Source organism: Vulpes vulpes, chromosome 3 (genome assembly GCF_048418805.1).
Source record: "Vulpes vulpes isolate BD-2025 chromosome 3, VulVul3, whole genome shotgun sequence".
NCBI lineage: Eukaryota > Metazoa > Chordata > Mammalia > Carnivora > Canidae > Vulpes > Vulpes vulpes.
Genome location: NC_132782.1, coordinates 9765001 through 9781441, shown reverse-complemented (window position 1 = coordinate 9781441; position 16441 = coordinate 9765001). Strand labels below are relative to the sequence as shown.

The 16441-nt window shown below is 44.2% G+C and overlaps 1 protein-coding gene across 1 annotated transcript in view; it reads left to right on the top strand.

Annotated features, from left to right (window-relative positions):
- FIGN (fidgetin, microtubule severing factor) overlaps positions 1–16441 on the top strand; it is a 131587-nt gene that overhangs the window by 112921 nt on the left and 2225 nt on the right. Inside the window, exons 3-4 of the mRNA XM_072751753.1 lie at positions 9321–10403; positions 10483–16441. The exon at positions 10483–16441 is cut by the window's right edge and continues 2225 nt beyond it. Of these exons, the coding sequence (XP_072607854.1) occupies positions 9321–10403; positions 10483–11705 (2306 nt within the window). The 3' untranslated portion in view covers positions 11706–16441. The remainder of the gene's footprint in view (positions 1–9320; positions 10404–10482) is intronic.

The window sequence follows — 16441 nt, the reverse complement described above, 5'->3', positions numbered from 1 at the left end:
TCCTGATGATCTTTGTATGACAAAAAGAACCGATGTGTGTGTGTGGGGTGGGGAGGAGGTTGATGGCTCTAATGGATTGAAAATGTATATGGGAAAAGGGAAGAGACAGCATGAGAAATGGAAGGCCATAAAGGACCAACTTTAAAGGTTACCTACAAAGCACTGTTAAAGCCGAGTACAAATTATCTAAAAAATTCACAGAGGCAGAATAAACAAAATATTTGACTTCACATGGAAGAATCAGTCCTCTTATCTAGTAACCTTCAAACTCTTTCCCTTGCAATAGTTGAGGACACCTGACACTAAATATTAAGATTCACAGTATACATCATTAGTGTATTTTAAACTGCTGGTGTATGCATAGCCTAGTATTCTTTGTTTTTGTTTATTTAAAAAAGATATTATTTATTTATTCATGAGAGACACACTCAGAGAGAGAGAGACAGAGAGAGGCAGAGACACAGACAGAGGGAGAAGCAGGCTCCATGCTGGGAGCCCGACGTGGGACTCGATCCCGGGACTCCAGGATCGTGCCCTGGGCCAAAGGCAGGCGCTAAACCACTGAGCCACCCAGGTATCCCCTCTTTACTTCACTTAAGTTAGTATTCAAAAATTTTTACACATCAACTATTGTAAAACCCTGCCCTTACAAAAACAAATGACCAGCCAAACAAAAAATCAAAATTGTAATTTTAAAATAGTTGGAGTTAATGTGAGCATGACTACATATTCACTTGAATACTTGGATTTAAGTTTAGGAAATTTTGGGACCCCCACAGGAAAACATATTTATTTGAATTATGATTATGATTTCCTGGGTTTCTTTAAGTGACAGGCTGTCTATCCTGATCATATACTGAATATAGACTCCAGTGGACTAAAAGCGATACTTCTTTCTTCGGTGTAATTTGCTTTGCATAAGTGCTCATGCGTTCATCCTCATAAATGGAAGCCATCCCCTTATATATGTCTCATATATTAAAAATGATGACCTATCAGACAAGTAGATACCAAGTTTCATCCTCAGTATGAAATACTGGCAAAACAGTCATTTTTACATTTGGTCACATTTTGATGAGTAAATATTTTGTTGCTGTGAATAAAATCTAATATATTTTAGGGAAACTGACTTAGGTGATAAGCTACACACAAATTTAACTGAAGGACAGAGTACATATCATTCTAGCCTAAGTCATGATGTCTAGAACATTGAATACAGGCTCTTACTAAGCCCAAAAGGATGACATGTAGACAAGATCGGTTGCTTACCAAGATACCACCCCAGTTTTCTCTAAGAAATAGGAAGTGTAACTTTGGAGTAACCTATACAGTCTCTGGAAAGATGTACTAAAACTCACGACTGACCGACCTATAGGGGAAACGTTAAAATTAAATGAAGCTTTGGTTTGTGGTATGTTCAAAGGAGCATATTAGGAATGGTGGGGACTGACTTAGGGAAAACATCTAGAAAAAGTATCTGACAAATCAGAGCAAAGGGGGAAAAGGTGAAATTACAGCAATGTGGAAACCAGCTTTTTAAATCATTATTCATCATTCTACACTGCTGTACTGACGACACTGAATCAACCAGAAAAATATCAACCATTTTCCCTATGTTCTGATTAAGAGGACAGGAATGTGTGTGTGTGTGTGTGTGTGTGTGTGTGTAATAATATTTAGTTTTTTTTTTTTCTAAAGATACTGCTTGTTCGTTTTAGAGCACTATACTTACTAGTTTTCAAGAAAATGTACTTAAGTGTAAAAGCTGGAGCTTGAAGCTTCCTAATACAATCATAAATTTGATTGTTTACGTGACCGATCACTACCATAAAAATACCCGACGTTCTAATAGGGAGTGGGAACACTGTGACAAAGTGGAGAGAGCGTGCCATGTCCAAAGTGGGCAGCTGGGACTCAGGTTCAGCCAGTTGTTGCCAGGCGAGAATGAGATCTAGTGATACAGAGCATTCACCTTGTCTTGAGAAATAGAAAATATGGAAATAAAGATTCTTTTTATGAAGTTAACTGCGCTGGCCAAACAGAAGATGGTTGCAGGCTGTATGCTGCCCTCAGGCAGTCAGGTGGCAATTTCTCTACATTAGAGGGTATTAAGACTGTATTTACTAAGGGCCATTTAGCCAGAAATGCCTGCGTGGTTCTTAAAAAGGATCGCTTTGTGCAAATATGGTGAAATGGGAGGAGGGAGTAATTTGCTTCAAAATGTATTATAATTTGGAGTCTTGAGGTGTGAAAGTGTGATTTAAAGAGAAAAATCATTTGACAGTATTTCTATATAATTATCTTATTTTGAAGCTGCAAGTTTCACTGGATTTAAACCTCTAAGTACTTTATTTCCTACTTGTGGTCTCTATAATGTTGAGTAACAGGTAACATTTAAAATAAAATACTATGAAAACATCTAGAATCGAAAACATCTGATTTCTGGCCCCTTTTTGTAAGATCATGCTCTGTGTTCTGCTGAGTATGAAAGAATTTCTAATACCTTCCTTATAACCAACATTCCCACTGGAAAATTTCCTTTTCAGTAGCTGTCTTGAGGTTGAAGAAAAAGTGACTTAGAATTCTAGGAGTGATTTTACTTTTTTTTTTTTTTTCTGTCTAGTCAGTTTTGTTTTGTGCACTTGTATTATTTTTCAAAATCAAAGAATAAGAAATATTTGTATAGCCGTTCACAGAAGATATTTCATGAATATTATTACTTTAGGTAATCTTCTTAACAATCCAGTAAGATATAGGATACCATTATGGTCCACATTTTATAGCTGCAAAAAAGGGAGTTTGATGTGCTTAAGTGACTTCACCAAGATTTGAACAAATAAGCAATGGCATGAGCAAAGCCCTGGGTCTGACTCTCAAGCTTGGGATATTCACTCTTTGAACAAAATTCTACAACCTTTGTGTTTTCATCAGTCCCTTTCTATCCCAACACGCTAACAATGCCTCCAAATAAAACACTGTGTCAGGCAAAATAGTTTTCAACCCCACAGGACATCATAGTAAGTAAAGTATAACTGAGACTGTCTGGGTTGGGGTCACTTCAAAGTTCCCTTAATTTCTAAAATCAAAGAGAATTTAGAATGTGAAATGACAAAGAAGACACGAAGCTGAAAAAGCTTCATTGTCTTATAGAAACAGATGCCCTCGAGTTGAATTCTCACCACCGAACCACAGGCTTTATACATAGTGAGCCCTCAGGTCGTTGGCTAAATAAAATTCACAGTCCCTACCACATGGTTAGCTGTTGATAAAGATCTTCTAACTGGCATTCTCAAGATGAAACTGGATCCACTGGGTTAAAAAGAACGTGTCATTTCCATGCTCTTCCCCCTTGTTTTTGGATATGACATCACATTTTCAGGCTGGGAATGATCAGGGAATAGACTAAGATTTCGGATCAACTGGGTGAGTACAGGGGATACTAGACACTGCTGTGCTGGCCTCCTGGCTTAGGAGGGGGAGACTCCTACTGGGTCTGCTCAAACATTTCATTTGGTCATCGCCTCCCTTGAAGGATCATGATCAGGAGATACCGCATCAGGCCCGTGTTCCCTCACGAAGCCTTTCACTGCACAAACCTGTATTTTTAGCTGGTGAATTTGCTGTCCTCTTCCTGGAATTCTGAATGTCCTGTGTGTTGGTTCTAACATTCCCCAGGAGAGGATGACTCTGTTGCACTGTTAGGCCCAGGGGGTGTCAACTATTACATTCAGCTTGACCCTTGAACAACGCAGGTGTCAAGGGTCTGCGTGTCACTTCTGACTCTCCGAAAACGTAACAGCCTACTCTTAGCAATAACGTAAACAGTCGATTAACACACATTTTGTATTTTGTGTGTATTTTATACTGTATTCGTATGATAAAGTAAGCTCTACAGAGAAAAGAAAGTGTTAAGAAAATCGTAAGAAATCCATCTGCAGTATTGTCATGTATTTATCCAAAAAAAAAAAAACAAAAAACAAAAAAAAAAACTCTGCATACATGTGGACCCACATAATTCATCCAAACCAGTGTTGTTCAAGGGTCAACTGCACTTTGTTGTATTTACCCCAGGAGTGACTGCTTTCTAGAGAGAAGGTGGGCAAATATGCCATTAGATTAAAAAAAAAAAAAAAACACTTAAATAAGTACTAATGAAAATACATTTAAATAAGTACTAATGAAAAGTTCAGGGGTACAGTGGCCCACAGAGGCGTAACGGGTGTGGTGAGGTCGTGCAGCAAGCAAGCCTTCCATGCCTGCAGGTGTCTGCCTCCGGTCCCTGCCCCAGGAGTGTGAGAAAACCTACAGATGAAGGCAAGTCCCCAGCAGCCAGCAGTACCCTATGGGAACCTTGTAGAGAACAGCTTTTTTAGACCTGCTGAACGGCTGAGCAGCACGCGTGTGTCAGGTAGGGGTCAGGGTAGGGAAGCCCGGACCTTAGAGGAGTATTTCCAGGAATGTGTGCTAAAAATAGACTCCGGAGGCTTAGTGGCTTATTTCCGATTTCCTCCCGTTCTTAAAGTTGCTTGTATATCCTTCATTTTTCCCCGTAGCAGCTTCTTTGTCATCGTGAAGCTGTGACAGAGCTTCGAAGGACGTCACAGTTGTGTTGTTTCAAAATAAAGAACAAAATGGAGCAAGTAAAGCAATGAGGCAGCAACTGCTTAGTAATTAAACCTAAGTTATAATGTGGGCAGAAACGATCAGAAAGGAAAATGTCCTCCAAACTGTCCAGTTTTATGGGAAATATAGCCTTATTCGTTTAATATACATAAATTCATCCTATAGCAATAAAATAGCAAAGTGCTCAGGCTTCTTAAAGTAGTACCTATCTTTCTGGTGTAATACTTACGTTAAGGTATCTTAAAAGCAATTTTCTATTAAATTACTTATTTTTTTTTAAATTACTTATTTTAAGAACAAACACATTGCATGGTGAAATTTGCTAGCTGTATTAAGAATTTCCCGATCCTTTCAAAAATAAAAATTGATGTTTTGGAACAGTCCTTCAATTATCTTTAAGAACTATTTTTCTTACTTTCCACTGTTGTCTGAATCTTTATTGTACCTATTTAAGCTATTTCAAAACAGCAGTGGAAGTTATTGTTCTGGAGTCATGTTTCTAAATAATGTTAAAATAGTATTGTTTCTGAGATTTTTCTCTGCATGTTCCAAAGAGAAACCATATAAGAGCTGTCTTTAAAGCCCATCTTATTTGGGTGCCAAGTGACACTCGTGTGCTACTTCCTACACATAGAGAACAGCAATAACAATCAAATGGAGCATGATTTTTTGTTGTTGTTGTTGTTCAAAGAACATTTGGCTTGACGTTTTTCTTCTGTTCCACATCAGGACTATCACCACCAGTAAACAGAATAACAACAACAACAACAACAACAACACAACCAAGTTTGGTTCTCCTTCCAATTAGCATTAAAATTCAAAAAAACTGATGAGAAAGCTCTCTGTGCTCCAAAAGCACAGGACAATCTCCTGTACGCTGGCTTCTTCGGCTCCTACTAAGAACTAGCTTATGCTTAACTATTAACTGGAGCTTTCAAGTTACATTAGTGATTTCAAAACCCGGGGTAAGTACTCGTGTTCCAGGGGATGTGAATAATTCTGTTCCCTTAAGGTGATTTAATCAAAGCTCAGTCTTGCCTTTGGCGGCCTCGCTAAGGTTAGTGTTAGTTAATATGCATCAATAAATAAACTTTCAATTATCTTGGTAAGCACATCCAAAAATAGCACGAGAACCAAAAGGCAATGGTACATCAAGTAATTGTCCCAAATAAATAATTTCTATAGGATCTTTGTTCAATTTCAGATGCAGTAGAAAGCTTAGGAAATGTATTAGTCTTACCAGAGTTGAACTTCACAGACCCGCTCGGTGAAAACGACCCCCCTCTTTTATGCAAACTTTACATTCCTGTCTATTACAGTGATTTTAACTTCCTAAAACCATTTTTTTGCAGATTTTTTGTAAACGATTAATTTACAAGAAAAAATTTTAAGCCAATAAAGTAGAAAGCTGCCCCTTGTTTGTTTATTTTTCAAATAATTATTCCAAATCCAGAGCAGTTTCATTTTTTTTTTTTTTAATGGGCTTTTATCATGTTCTCCATGTATGTTAACTAATGCCAAGGATGGCTTAGGTCAGCTGAGGAAGCCACGCCTCCTAGTGTGTGTGTGTGTGTGTGTGTGTGTGTGTGTGTGTGTGTGTGTGTGTTATGTTGAGTTTGTGGTAAATCCTGTTTTCTCTGACTCCCAAATTTTTTTCTGGAGGCCTCCTGTCAAGACATTTATTCACGTTTCTTCTGTATCAATGTAATCAGACTTCCACTCAGAGCATATGTGAGTTCTTATTTTTTTCAACTCTGTATTTGAAAATCTTTTAAAGAAAAAATCCTACTAGAAATTCCCTGGAAATAATTTACAGGACTAATGAATTTGTAGGTCTTTTAGACAGTTCTACATTATAGTCACATTAATATTCTTTCCTTTTTATAAGGCTTGAAGTAAATCCCATGACACTAGAAGAATTTAGATACTGATTACTTGCGATTGGTTCCTGGTGATTTGCTCTTAATAATTTCCAGTTGAATTTAATGAAAGTATGATTCCTGAAATGCTGCTTCATTAAAATTGCATCTTTTCCCCTTTTAAGTGTGGTTTCGGTCATTTCACCCATTCTGCGATGTGTTTTCCTCCCCCCGCCCCCTTCAAAAGGAGTGATTGAGAAGGCAGAAACAATTAAGAAAAATCACTTTAGTTCCTCCTAGAACTCACCCCCAGAGTTTCTCAGACTGAAATGATGCAAGCTGTACTTCATCAGGATTTTACAATTATTTTTGTAATTGATGATATATATATATATATACACATATACATATATGTATATATATATATTTTTTTAAGTGGAGTTTTAAAAGAGAAACACATGAGGATTTGGGAGGAGTAAGGGAAAGGAGGGTGAAGAAAGAATCTGTTGCATCTACAAGAGAAGTAAGGTCTTTCATATTTTTATTAAAAAAAATAGAGAGCTTGATTAAGTTATACTGTGCAGCATTCAGACTTAATTTAACTGAGATGGTGATTTGCAAATGAATATCTACATGGATCCTTTTTAAAAATCCAAATGCAAATGAGTACAACTGCAGTAAAATATATTTGCAAATGAATCCTGTTGCTTTATTCATTTATTGTGTAATTACTGCAATCCTTCCCACCTTGTTTTCAGTATTTCTTAATCATTAAGTCGGAAGCATGACAGCAGTGCCAGCCCTGGCATGATTCTCTTTGACTAAAACCTTGTAAATTAACACAATTAGCACAGCATCATCCTGCTAATTAACTTCCAGTGTCTGGTGCAGTGGTTTTGCAAACAAGGAAGAGAGAGTCAGGAGGGAATCAACATGCCATTCTGTTACCAAACTCTGTGCTATGTTCAGTTTAGCTCAGCAAGTCAAAGCTGGCCATGTCAGAAGCCAGAGGCAGGGAACGAAGAGCTAAAGGGCTTGCAGAAGGAAGGCGGAAGGGTGTAGGAGCTGTCAAAACAGACTGCCGTAATTCAGAAGGGAGCCGATGCCACAGATGCTTCATTGAGACCAGGCCTCCTCCTTATCGAGGCATCTCTGCCAGAGGGCATTAAAGGCAGTTTACAAAATTCACTTTGGCTAATACAAAAGAGATTAAGGAGGCCTACTTAATACAGCTGTGCCAGAGGAGGAAGTGTTGGAACCACGCAGAGAGTAGAATGAGGTGAGCCAGCCCCGGGAGACAGAGCAGGGCGCGCGGTGCTGTATGGTGACCAAGTGTACGTGAGTCCTTGAGGGTCCGAGGGAGCGTATGTCACAGATCCCTTTGGGTGCCGGTTCCCTAATGTGCGAAGTGAGGGAATTTCTAAGGTCTCCTTAAACTGTAAAATTCCAATGATCCTCCGATTCTGAGAAAAGAGTCTTGTTTCCCAACAGTCTGCTACTGAAGCCCCCTTGCTTCGGTTAGTAATCGGGCAGGTAACAGAATTACCCGCAGCGCCCCGTTACCTAGGGGCGCTCTTGGAGTTCAGGCCGCGCACACACTGCTTCCCGCAGAAGCCTAAGGAGAACCCCGATTCTCTCCCTCTTTATTCTTATGCTCCCTTTCACCTGTCTCCAACCCCCCTCCCCGCCCTCCTTCCTGCCTGCCTCTTCTCTCCCTGTCCAGGTGTATACACATCCGTATACACACGGACCTGCACGCATGCACGAGCACACACGTGAGAGGGGTACGTCTATGCGGGCCCATGTGTGTGTGTGTGTATCTGCATGTGTCCTCTCCCCTCTCGGTCCTTGGAGGCCGGGGGCAGGGTGGTAGTGGTGGTGGGAGGGGGGGGGGCGAGGGAAGGACTGTAGGAGAAGGAGGGAGCGTGCCAGCTGGAAGACCGACAGACAAGTGATGCTTGTTTTTTTTTTTCAGAGACTCAACAACAGAAGTGAGAGGCAGAAAGGAGCCAGTTGTAATTCATACCGAGTTGTAGGCTTTGTGCGATGAAAGCGATGGAGCGCTGCCTGGGAGATTGCTTTGCTGCACTCCACGAAGCAGATTTGAAACTGTCGTGGAGCACTTTAGATGAGAGTTGGATTATGGAGTGACCTGCTATGTCTGTGTCATATTGTTCTGCGCAGGGAGCATTACACTGTGCTAACTAGGTGTTCAGTCCCGAAGAAGAGAGGGGTCCTAGATGGGATCTGTCGGCTGTGTCTCGTTTTTACATTGGCTAAAATACAAAACAGGAACTCTGGTGTGGAGAGACACGACAGCCAGATACTGCCCGTGTTCGTGGTGTCACGTGCCGGATGTTTAACAGATCCGCATATTTCACTGTTTTTAAGGACCTGCTGTCGAAGTCTGATGTGACAGGAACGTGTGTGTACATATATAGGGGTCCCCGCGCGTGCACTGCGTGTGTGCGTGTGTGTGCAGCAGGTAACCTGATAGGCTCCACCGGAATCCATCTGCTTATTGCTTAAGGAGGAGGAGAGAGAGAAAAAAAAAAAAAAAAAAAAAAAAAGAATCCGGCCCTCTACAGAGCTCTTTATTTAAATTCGGTTGCCTTTTCACGCAGGACTGAAATTCGGTCCCCTTTTAAAGCGCACGCACTGCGCGGGCCACGCCACAGTGGATACTGTGAACTGTGGGAATTCTTTAGGATGGCTGTGGCGTTAATGGAAAATCGCAGGTAACGAAGGAAGTTAGGGGAGAGCTGTGACCCTTTCCGATGAGCACCTTAGTAAATTGACTTTTCCTCGCTCCTCCCCCCCCCCCCCCCCCATCCTCAGGCTTGAAGATGCAGTGGACGCCGGAGCATGCGCAGTGGCCAGAACAGCACTTCGACATCACCTCGACCACTCGGTCCCCCGCGCACAAGGTCGAAGCCTACCGCGGCCACCTGCAGCGCACCTACCAGTACGCCTGGGCCAACGACGACATCTCCGCGCTGACGGCGTCCAACCTGCTGAAGAAGTACGCCGAGAAGTACTCGGGCATCCTGGAGGGCCCCGCGGACCGGCCTGTGCTCAGCAGCTACTCGGACGCGCCCTCGGGGCTGGTGAACGGGCGCAAGAATGACGGCGAGCCCTGGCAGCCGCCGCTGGCTTCGGACGCCGTGTACCCCCTGAGCTGCGTGCCCGAGGTCCTCGCCGCCGGCAAGGCCGGGGTGGCGCCCGCGCTGCCGCCCGCCGACGCCTCGGCCAGCCTCGGCAGCTCCCCGGGGGGCGCCAGCTCCCTGGCCGAGCCCGGCTACTCGGGCAGCAGCTGCGGCAGCCACGCGGTGGCCGGGCTGCACGCCGGGCTGGCGTCTCAGGAATACGCCGCGGGCTACAACGGCTCGTACCTGCACTCGGCCTACGGCGGCCAGCCGGCACCTGCGCTCGCGTCCCCGCACCCGTCGCCGCTGCACGGCTCGGGGCTCCTGCAGCCGCCGCCGCCGCCGCCGCCGCCGCCGCCGCCGCCCGCCGCCCTGGTCCCCGGCTACAACGGGGCGTCCAACCTGGCGGGCTACAGCTACCCGGCGGCCGGCTACCCCCCGCAGGCGGCCGTGGGCGCGGGGTACAGCCCGGGGGGCGCGCCGCCGCCGCCGCCCTCGGCCTACCTGCCGTCCGGCATCCCCGCGCCCACCCCGCTGCCGCCCAGCACCGTCCCGGGCTACGCCTACCAGGGCCCCGCGCTCGCGCCCCTCGCGCCGTCGGCGCTGGCGGGCGGCTCGGCGAGCTCGCTCAAGCGGAAGGCCTTCTACATGGGGCAGGGCGAGCTGGACGCCGGCTACGCGGGCTACGGCTACGGCCACGGCCAGCAGCGGGCCGCGCAGAGCCCCATGTACAGGATGCCCGACGGCGCGCTCCCGGGCTCGGGCTCGGGCTCGGGCTCGGGCTCCGGCCGCGGCGGCGGGGGCGGGGGGCGGCGGGGGCGGCGGCGGGGGCGGGGGCGGCGGGGGCGGCGGAGGCTTCGACCGCGGCGCCGACCCCGCCGCGCTGGCCTTCAAGCCGAGCAAGCAGCTGCTGGGCCCCGAGCAGCCGCGCAAGTTCGGCGGCCAGCCCGGCCGGGCCCTGACGCCCCCCGCCTACGGCGCCGCCAAGCCCGGCCTGGGCGCGCGGCCCGGCGGCGACTCGTTCGGCAAGTACCCGTCGCCGGGCGTGGGCGAGCCCGGGGAGGAGCACCGGCAGCTGCTGCCGCACGGCCACGGCCACGGCCACGGCCACGGCCACGGGCTGCAGGGCCCCGCGCTGCGCGCACCTACCTCAGCCGGCCACGCCGCCGACGAGCAGCTCAAGGGCGCCGAGCCGCACCTGCTGGACCTGGTGAGCAGCGAGATCATCGCGCAGGGCCCGCCGCTGGACTGGGCCGACATCGCCGGCCTGGACCTGGTGAAGGCGGTGCTCAAGGAGGAGGTGCTGTGGCCCGTGCTCCGGTCGGACGCCTTCAGCGGCCTCACGGCCTCGCCGCGCAGCATCCTCCTCTTCGGGCCCCGCGGGACGGGCAAGACGCTGCTGGGCCGCTGCCTGGCGGGCCAGCTGGGGGCCACGTTCTTCAAGATCGCCGGCTCCGGGCTGGTGGCCAAGTGGCTGGGGGAGGCCGAGAAGATCATCCACGCCTCCTTCCTCGTGGCCCGCTGCCGCCAGCCCGCCGTGATCTTCGTCAGCGACATCGACGTGCTCCTGTCCGCCCAGGTGAGCGAGGAGCACAGTCCGGTCAGCCGCATGAGAACGGAATTCCTGATGCAGCTGGACACGGTGCTCACGTCAGCCGAGGACCAGATCGTAGTCATTTGTGCCACCAGTAAACCAGAGGAGATCGACGAGTCCCTCCGGAGGTACTTCATGAAACGACTCTTAATCCCACTCCCCGACAGCACAGCGAGGCACCAGATGATAGTACAACTGCTCTCACAGCACAATTACTGTCTCAGTGACAAGGAGTTTGCACTGCTCGTCCAGCGCACAGAAGGCTTCTCTGGACTAGACGTGGCTCACCTGTGTCAGGAAGCGGCGGTGGGCCCCCTCCACGCCATGCCAGCCACAGACCTCTCAGCCATCATGCCCGGCCAGTTGAGGCCCGTCACATATCAAGACTTTGAAAATGCTTTCTGCAAGATTCAGCCTAGCATATCTCAAAAAGAGCTTGATATGTATGTTGAATGGAACAAAATGTTTGGTTGCAGTCAGTGATGACTTCTTAAAAAAAAAAAAAAATGTAATGAATGTTGGCACACACGCATAAAACCTGCTACATAGGGTATAGAGCCCCTTTCCAGTAGTGTTTAAATCGCAAAGGGTACTGGGGAAGATGACGATGGAGTTGCATCTTTAGCGTCAGGGTAGATTTGGAGGAAAAAAAAAAAAAACAAAACGCATCAAACGAGAGCTTCTGATTTGAGAGCCCCAGATACAGAAAGCATCTGTCGATGCTCAGTTCAGTTCAAGCTAGACAACGCTCACCAAGGAGCAAGGTGCAAGTGTGTTGATTTCAGAAGGACATGAACCTCGTGTGTTGATTCCATTCTGCTGTTCTCGAGATTTAGTTGCTGTCAAGTGCCTGGAGTGGTGCTTTATTTTTTGTTTGCCTCACAATTACATTGGTGGCATGTGCTAATATAAAGAGCTTTAACTTCAAACATTATTGGACTAAAGAGATGAACGGTTGTGTGACGACAGAAAACCAGATTTTTGCCATTTTAAGAGCAACAGTATTCCTCAATCCTGTCTGTTCTGCAGTACTAAGCTAAGAACAGGTAAAACAGGGTAACGGTAATCTGGACCTTAATTTCTGCAGTTCATTTCTTTTAATGTTCTTGTCTGCAAAAACTCAGGAAAGCGATTGTGATTTGTACAGTACCTCAAAGGAATGTGTTGAAAGCACTATGTACTGCTGATAGTAATGGGATAGGCTTCAATGTTACTTTATATTAAAATGTATGTTTACCTCAACAATTGGAAAAAAGAGCAAGGAAAATTACTTTGAATGTATCCGGAAAAAAAAAAAAATACTGACGTGTGATACAACTGAATATTTACAATTTAAAGTAGAAATGGAAGGATTTTTTTTTTTAAAAAAAGATTCTTTTACTAATTATGGGGAATTAACCAGAGCAGAATAATCCTTTATGTCAAAAACTGCAAGAGTTCTTCGTACATTGCTCCTTGATAATGAAATGAAAATGTTCTTAAAAAGGTACACTGGTTAATGGAAAGCTACTTACTCAGTTCATGTTAGTGTCTAGAACACTCAGCCACAAGACCTGTGTAGGACCCTGAAAGTCACAGTACCGAAAAACTAGGACTGCCTTTTACTGCATAGGTGGTGGTGGTGGTGGTGGTGGTGGTGGTGGTGGTGGTGGTGGTGGTGCTGGTGGTTTGCAAGTTCTCTCTTAAAATTGCTGGGAATGGTGTCCTTCTATTCACTAATCTAGCTTATAGGCTTGCCGTGCTGTTCGGTAGAATGCAGAAGATAGCAAGCAAAAACAAACAAATAAATAAATACAAACACCAACCAACCAACTTCTCTATATCCACAAAGAACATCTACATCCCCTCTTTCTGACGCCTCTCTTCTCAGTGCAATTTTGCTTCTCATTTTGAAATCTTCTGGGCTATAGTGCTCCCACATTCATTTCTACCTCAGTTTTGTTACATTTCTCTTGGAAAGGAAAGTAGAAAATTGGACGTGGACACACACCCACACACGCGCGCGTGCACACAACTATTACCTTGTCAAACACGTTACTTTGTTTTCTCCATTTTTCCATAAATCCAGTTTCCAAAAATAACGGTCTTCGTGCTTGCTTCTACCTGAGTCCGCCCCTACCCCCCCCCCCCCAGAATATGTGGCATTTTTCTTAATTTCCCATTCTTCTCCTACACCCCACCAAGTTGTTCTTTGTATCCTTTAATGCTTTATGTGCAACTTTTCATTGATAACTAACTGATGTTCGGCAATGCCTCTGAACAGACAGTGTAGGCTGTAGCTTTCCAAAGCCACTGCCCGTGCATAAGCAGAACAGCCTGGCTTTTTGAATGTATTTTTCCTGGTTTTTTTTTTTTTCCTTCCTTTTTTTTTTTTTTTTTTTAGTTGAGAGATGCAGTAACAAAACTGTTGCAAAGCACTGGCATTTTATGTATTCAAAAAGTGATGTACATTTTTTAAAAGTTTAAATAAATGCAATGAGAAGCCCCAAGAAAGCTTTCTGTTATTGTTTTGTTTTCCTTCAAAAATTTTGACTGATTGCATTCACAATGTCAAATTCTCTGACACACTTACCATAGAGAAAGCTATTGAAGGACTTCATCGTATTTCTGAAATTTTATCATGCCTGATCATTACCCCCCTTTTTTCGTATTTTTCAATGTTGCGAGAAACTGAGCAAATGAACCAAAATTTGATTTACTGTGATATCCTATCAATTAAAACTGTGCTTACATATAAATATTCCATATTAAAAAGCAGTGCCTTTCATTAAGGATACAAAAAATAATATTTAAATACGTCCTCTGCTTTTCACAAGTGAATAAATGCTATAGTTGTGTTCTGGCTCTACCCTGCACATCTCTTATTGTAAGGAAATTCTAATATCCCCATTAACTTGTAGGTCCATATTGATCTCACTGACAAGTTTACTTTTGCACAGTGCTGACCTATTTTCTGTCTTTTAGACATTACATTTCATTTCCGCCAACATGCTGTGTTCACTTGAAAGCAACTGGCAAGTTTTGACAAACCCAGTCTTACTTAGACAACTTTGGAAAATCCAATATTGACCCACATTTTTGTGGCTGGTAAGAGTTAATGCCAAATATGACTGCACTATTGTGTTTTACACTCATTTATAAAACCGAATATAAGGTCCTACATACCGGCTTTTAGCTTTAAGTGACTTTAAAACTACTTTGCGGTATGAGTGGTCAAAAATCCATGTATTTAGGAAGAAGCTGAAGTCTTGTGTGAATTTCATTTAGCCTCGTGAATTCTAGGATTTGATCTCTTAGGAAATTGGGCATGCTGAAAAAATGAAGATCTGTTGGGGGAGATAAGGCTGACCTTTGAGTAGATAGTGCTCTCCGGTGATTCTTTGATTCTGCATGGCAGCATTATGAGCTCTTCTGTGGACTAGCCTAATAATGAGCTCTTTTCTGACCATCCCTTCTGGAGCTTGGGGTGGGGGCGGGGTGCCACATCCTGAGAAGTGAATATGTACAATCAGTGATGATAGTACAACTGAGTAATCGGGCTTCATACCCTTGGCCTCTTTCTGACTGCTAAGATTTTGGAGAAGGCTACTAATGAAGGTAAGGTAATGAGCCAGTCCAAATCCCGTGCCGTCTGGCCAGGGGATTTGAGCCAGTCCACTTAACAGCCCCTAATTCTCTTCTTCACAACCGCAATAACATTTCCAACAGGAACAAAAAGGAAGTGAAGGAAACCACTTCAGGAGAAGGATCAATAGGAATTCAAGAGGTAGTTCATAATGACCTTATGCGTGACACAAATGGAAATACCCTACACTCCTGGCATGCTTCTCACCAAAATATTTAGAACATTAGTGACAATATGGAAAACTTTGCTGACTGAGCTGATCAATGGAATGTGAAGGCAGTATACTTTAAGGCTATTTACTTTCACACGGAATGTTTATCTATTAGTCAGTTTGTATTCTACTCAAATGCAGATAGACGGGTATAATGTTTTCTTGTGCATTTGAAACCTATCAAGGAGAAAATAAACCATTCCACTAAAATACATAGGCCAAACACCATCTGGGCAAGTGATAAAAGCTATCCAGAGGCTATGCTATGTAAAATAGCAAGGTCAATTTACATGGGTTGCATAGTACTTGGCTATGCAGTTTTCAGAAGAATACATCCAAAAAAAAAAAAAAAATCCAAATTAATTCCTACAATAGGTCTTTGTAAATTTACATATATTTGTGGGTTGGAAAATACATTTTAGAGGCATTTAGAGTGTGTTTCTCTAGAAATGTGTCCAACTCCACACAGAAAGATACTTTCCTGATCCCATTCTCATGTTTCTTAACAAGAATTGGCTATCATCATGGTCATTGAAACTGTATTTTGCAAAGTGAAAGGGACACAGTTTGTTGAACTATTGAGGCCACTAAGGTAAAGTTCTAATATATATATAAAGTTCTAATATATATATGTGTGTGTGTGTGTGTGTGTGTGTGTGTACACACACACACACACACACATATATAAAATTAGCATGTATGTGTGTATGTATGTGTGTGCTGTTTTCACCACCACCTATTTGAACTTTAAAACTAACATCTAGTTTACATTATTCAGAAGCAACTGGTTACTTCCTTTCTTCACGTGCGCAGATCCACATGACCACTTGACAATTCAGTGTTTTAATATGTGTTTTTCTTTGGAGAAGGAAAAGCCTTTGGTTGTTGAATCACTTGCCGATTTTTCATACAAAGCACATTAGCAAACATGGAGCTATTAGTATTTCAGAATTCAAAACCAGCTGTACTGGTGACTCACCAACACATGAACTGAAGCTCACACTCTGCTAAGACCTCTGCTTGACATTCGATTTTGAACCTGCCAGATGCATTTGTGTGAACCAGGGATACTGCATCTTTAATGAACAAGTCTCTCCTCTTTCCCCTGTTTTTAAATACAACACAAGCAGTGTAGCACTAGGCACTGCAATTGTCAAAGACAATTAGACGGAAAGCAGGAAAATTTCACCTCCCTGTCTCAGTGATATGTAGAATGTCGGCAGCATGGGTCAGCCTTGCCACAGAGTTGTGTGAGAATATATGAATCAGTCCTATAGAATGTTAAATATTTATAAAATGGTTCTGTAGTACACCAAGGTTGGGAGCACATTCATTCTTTCTTGTTGTCTTATGATATATATATATAAAAAAAAAAGCAAAAGT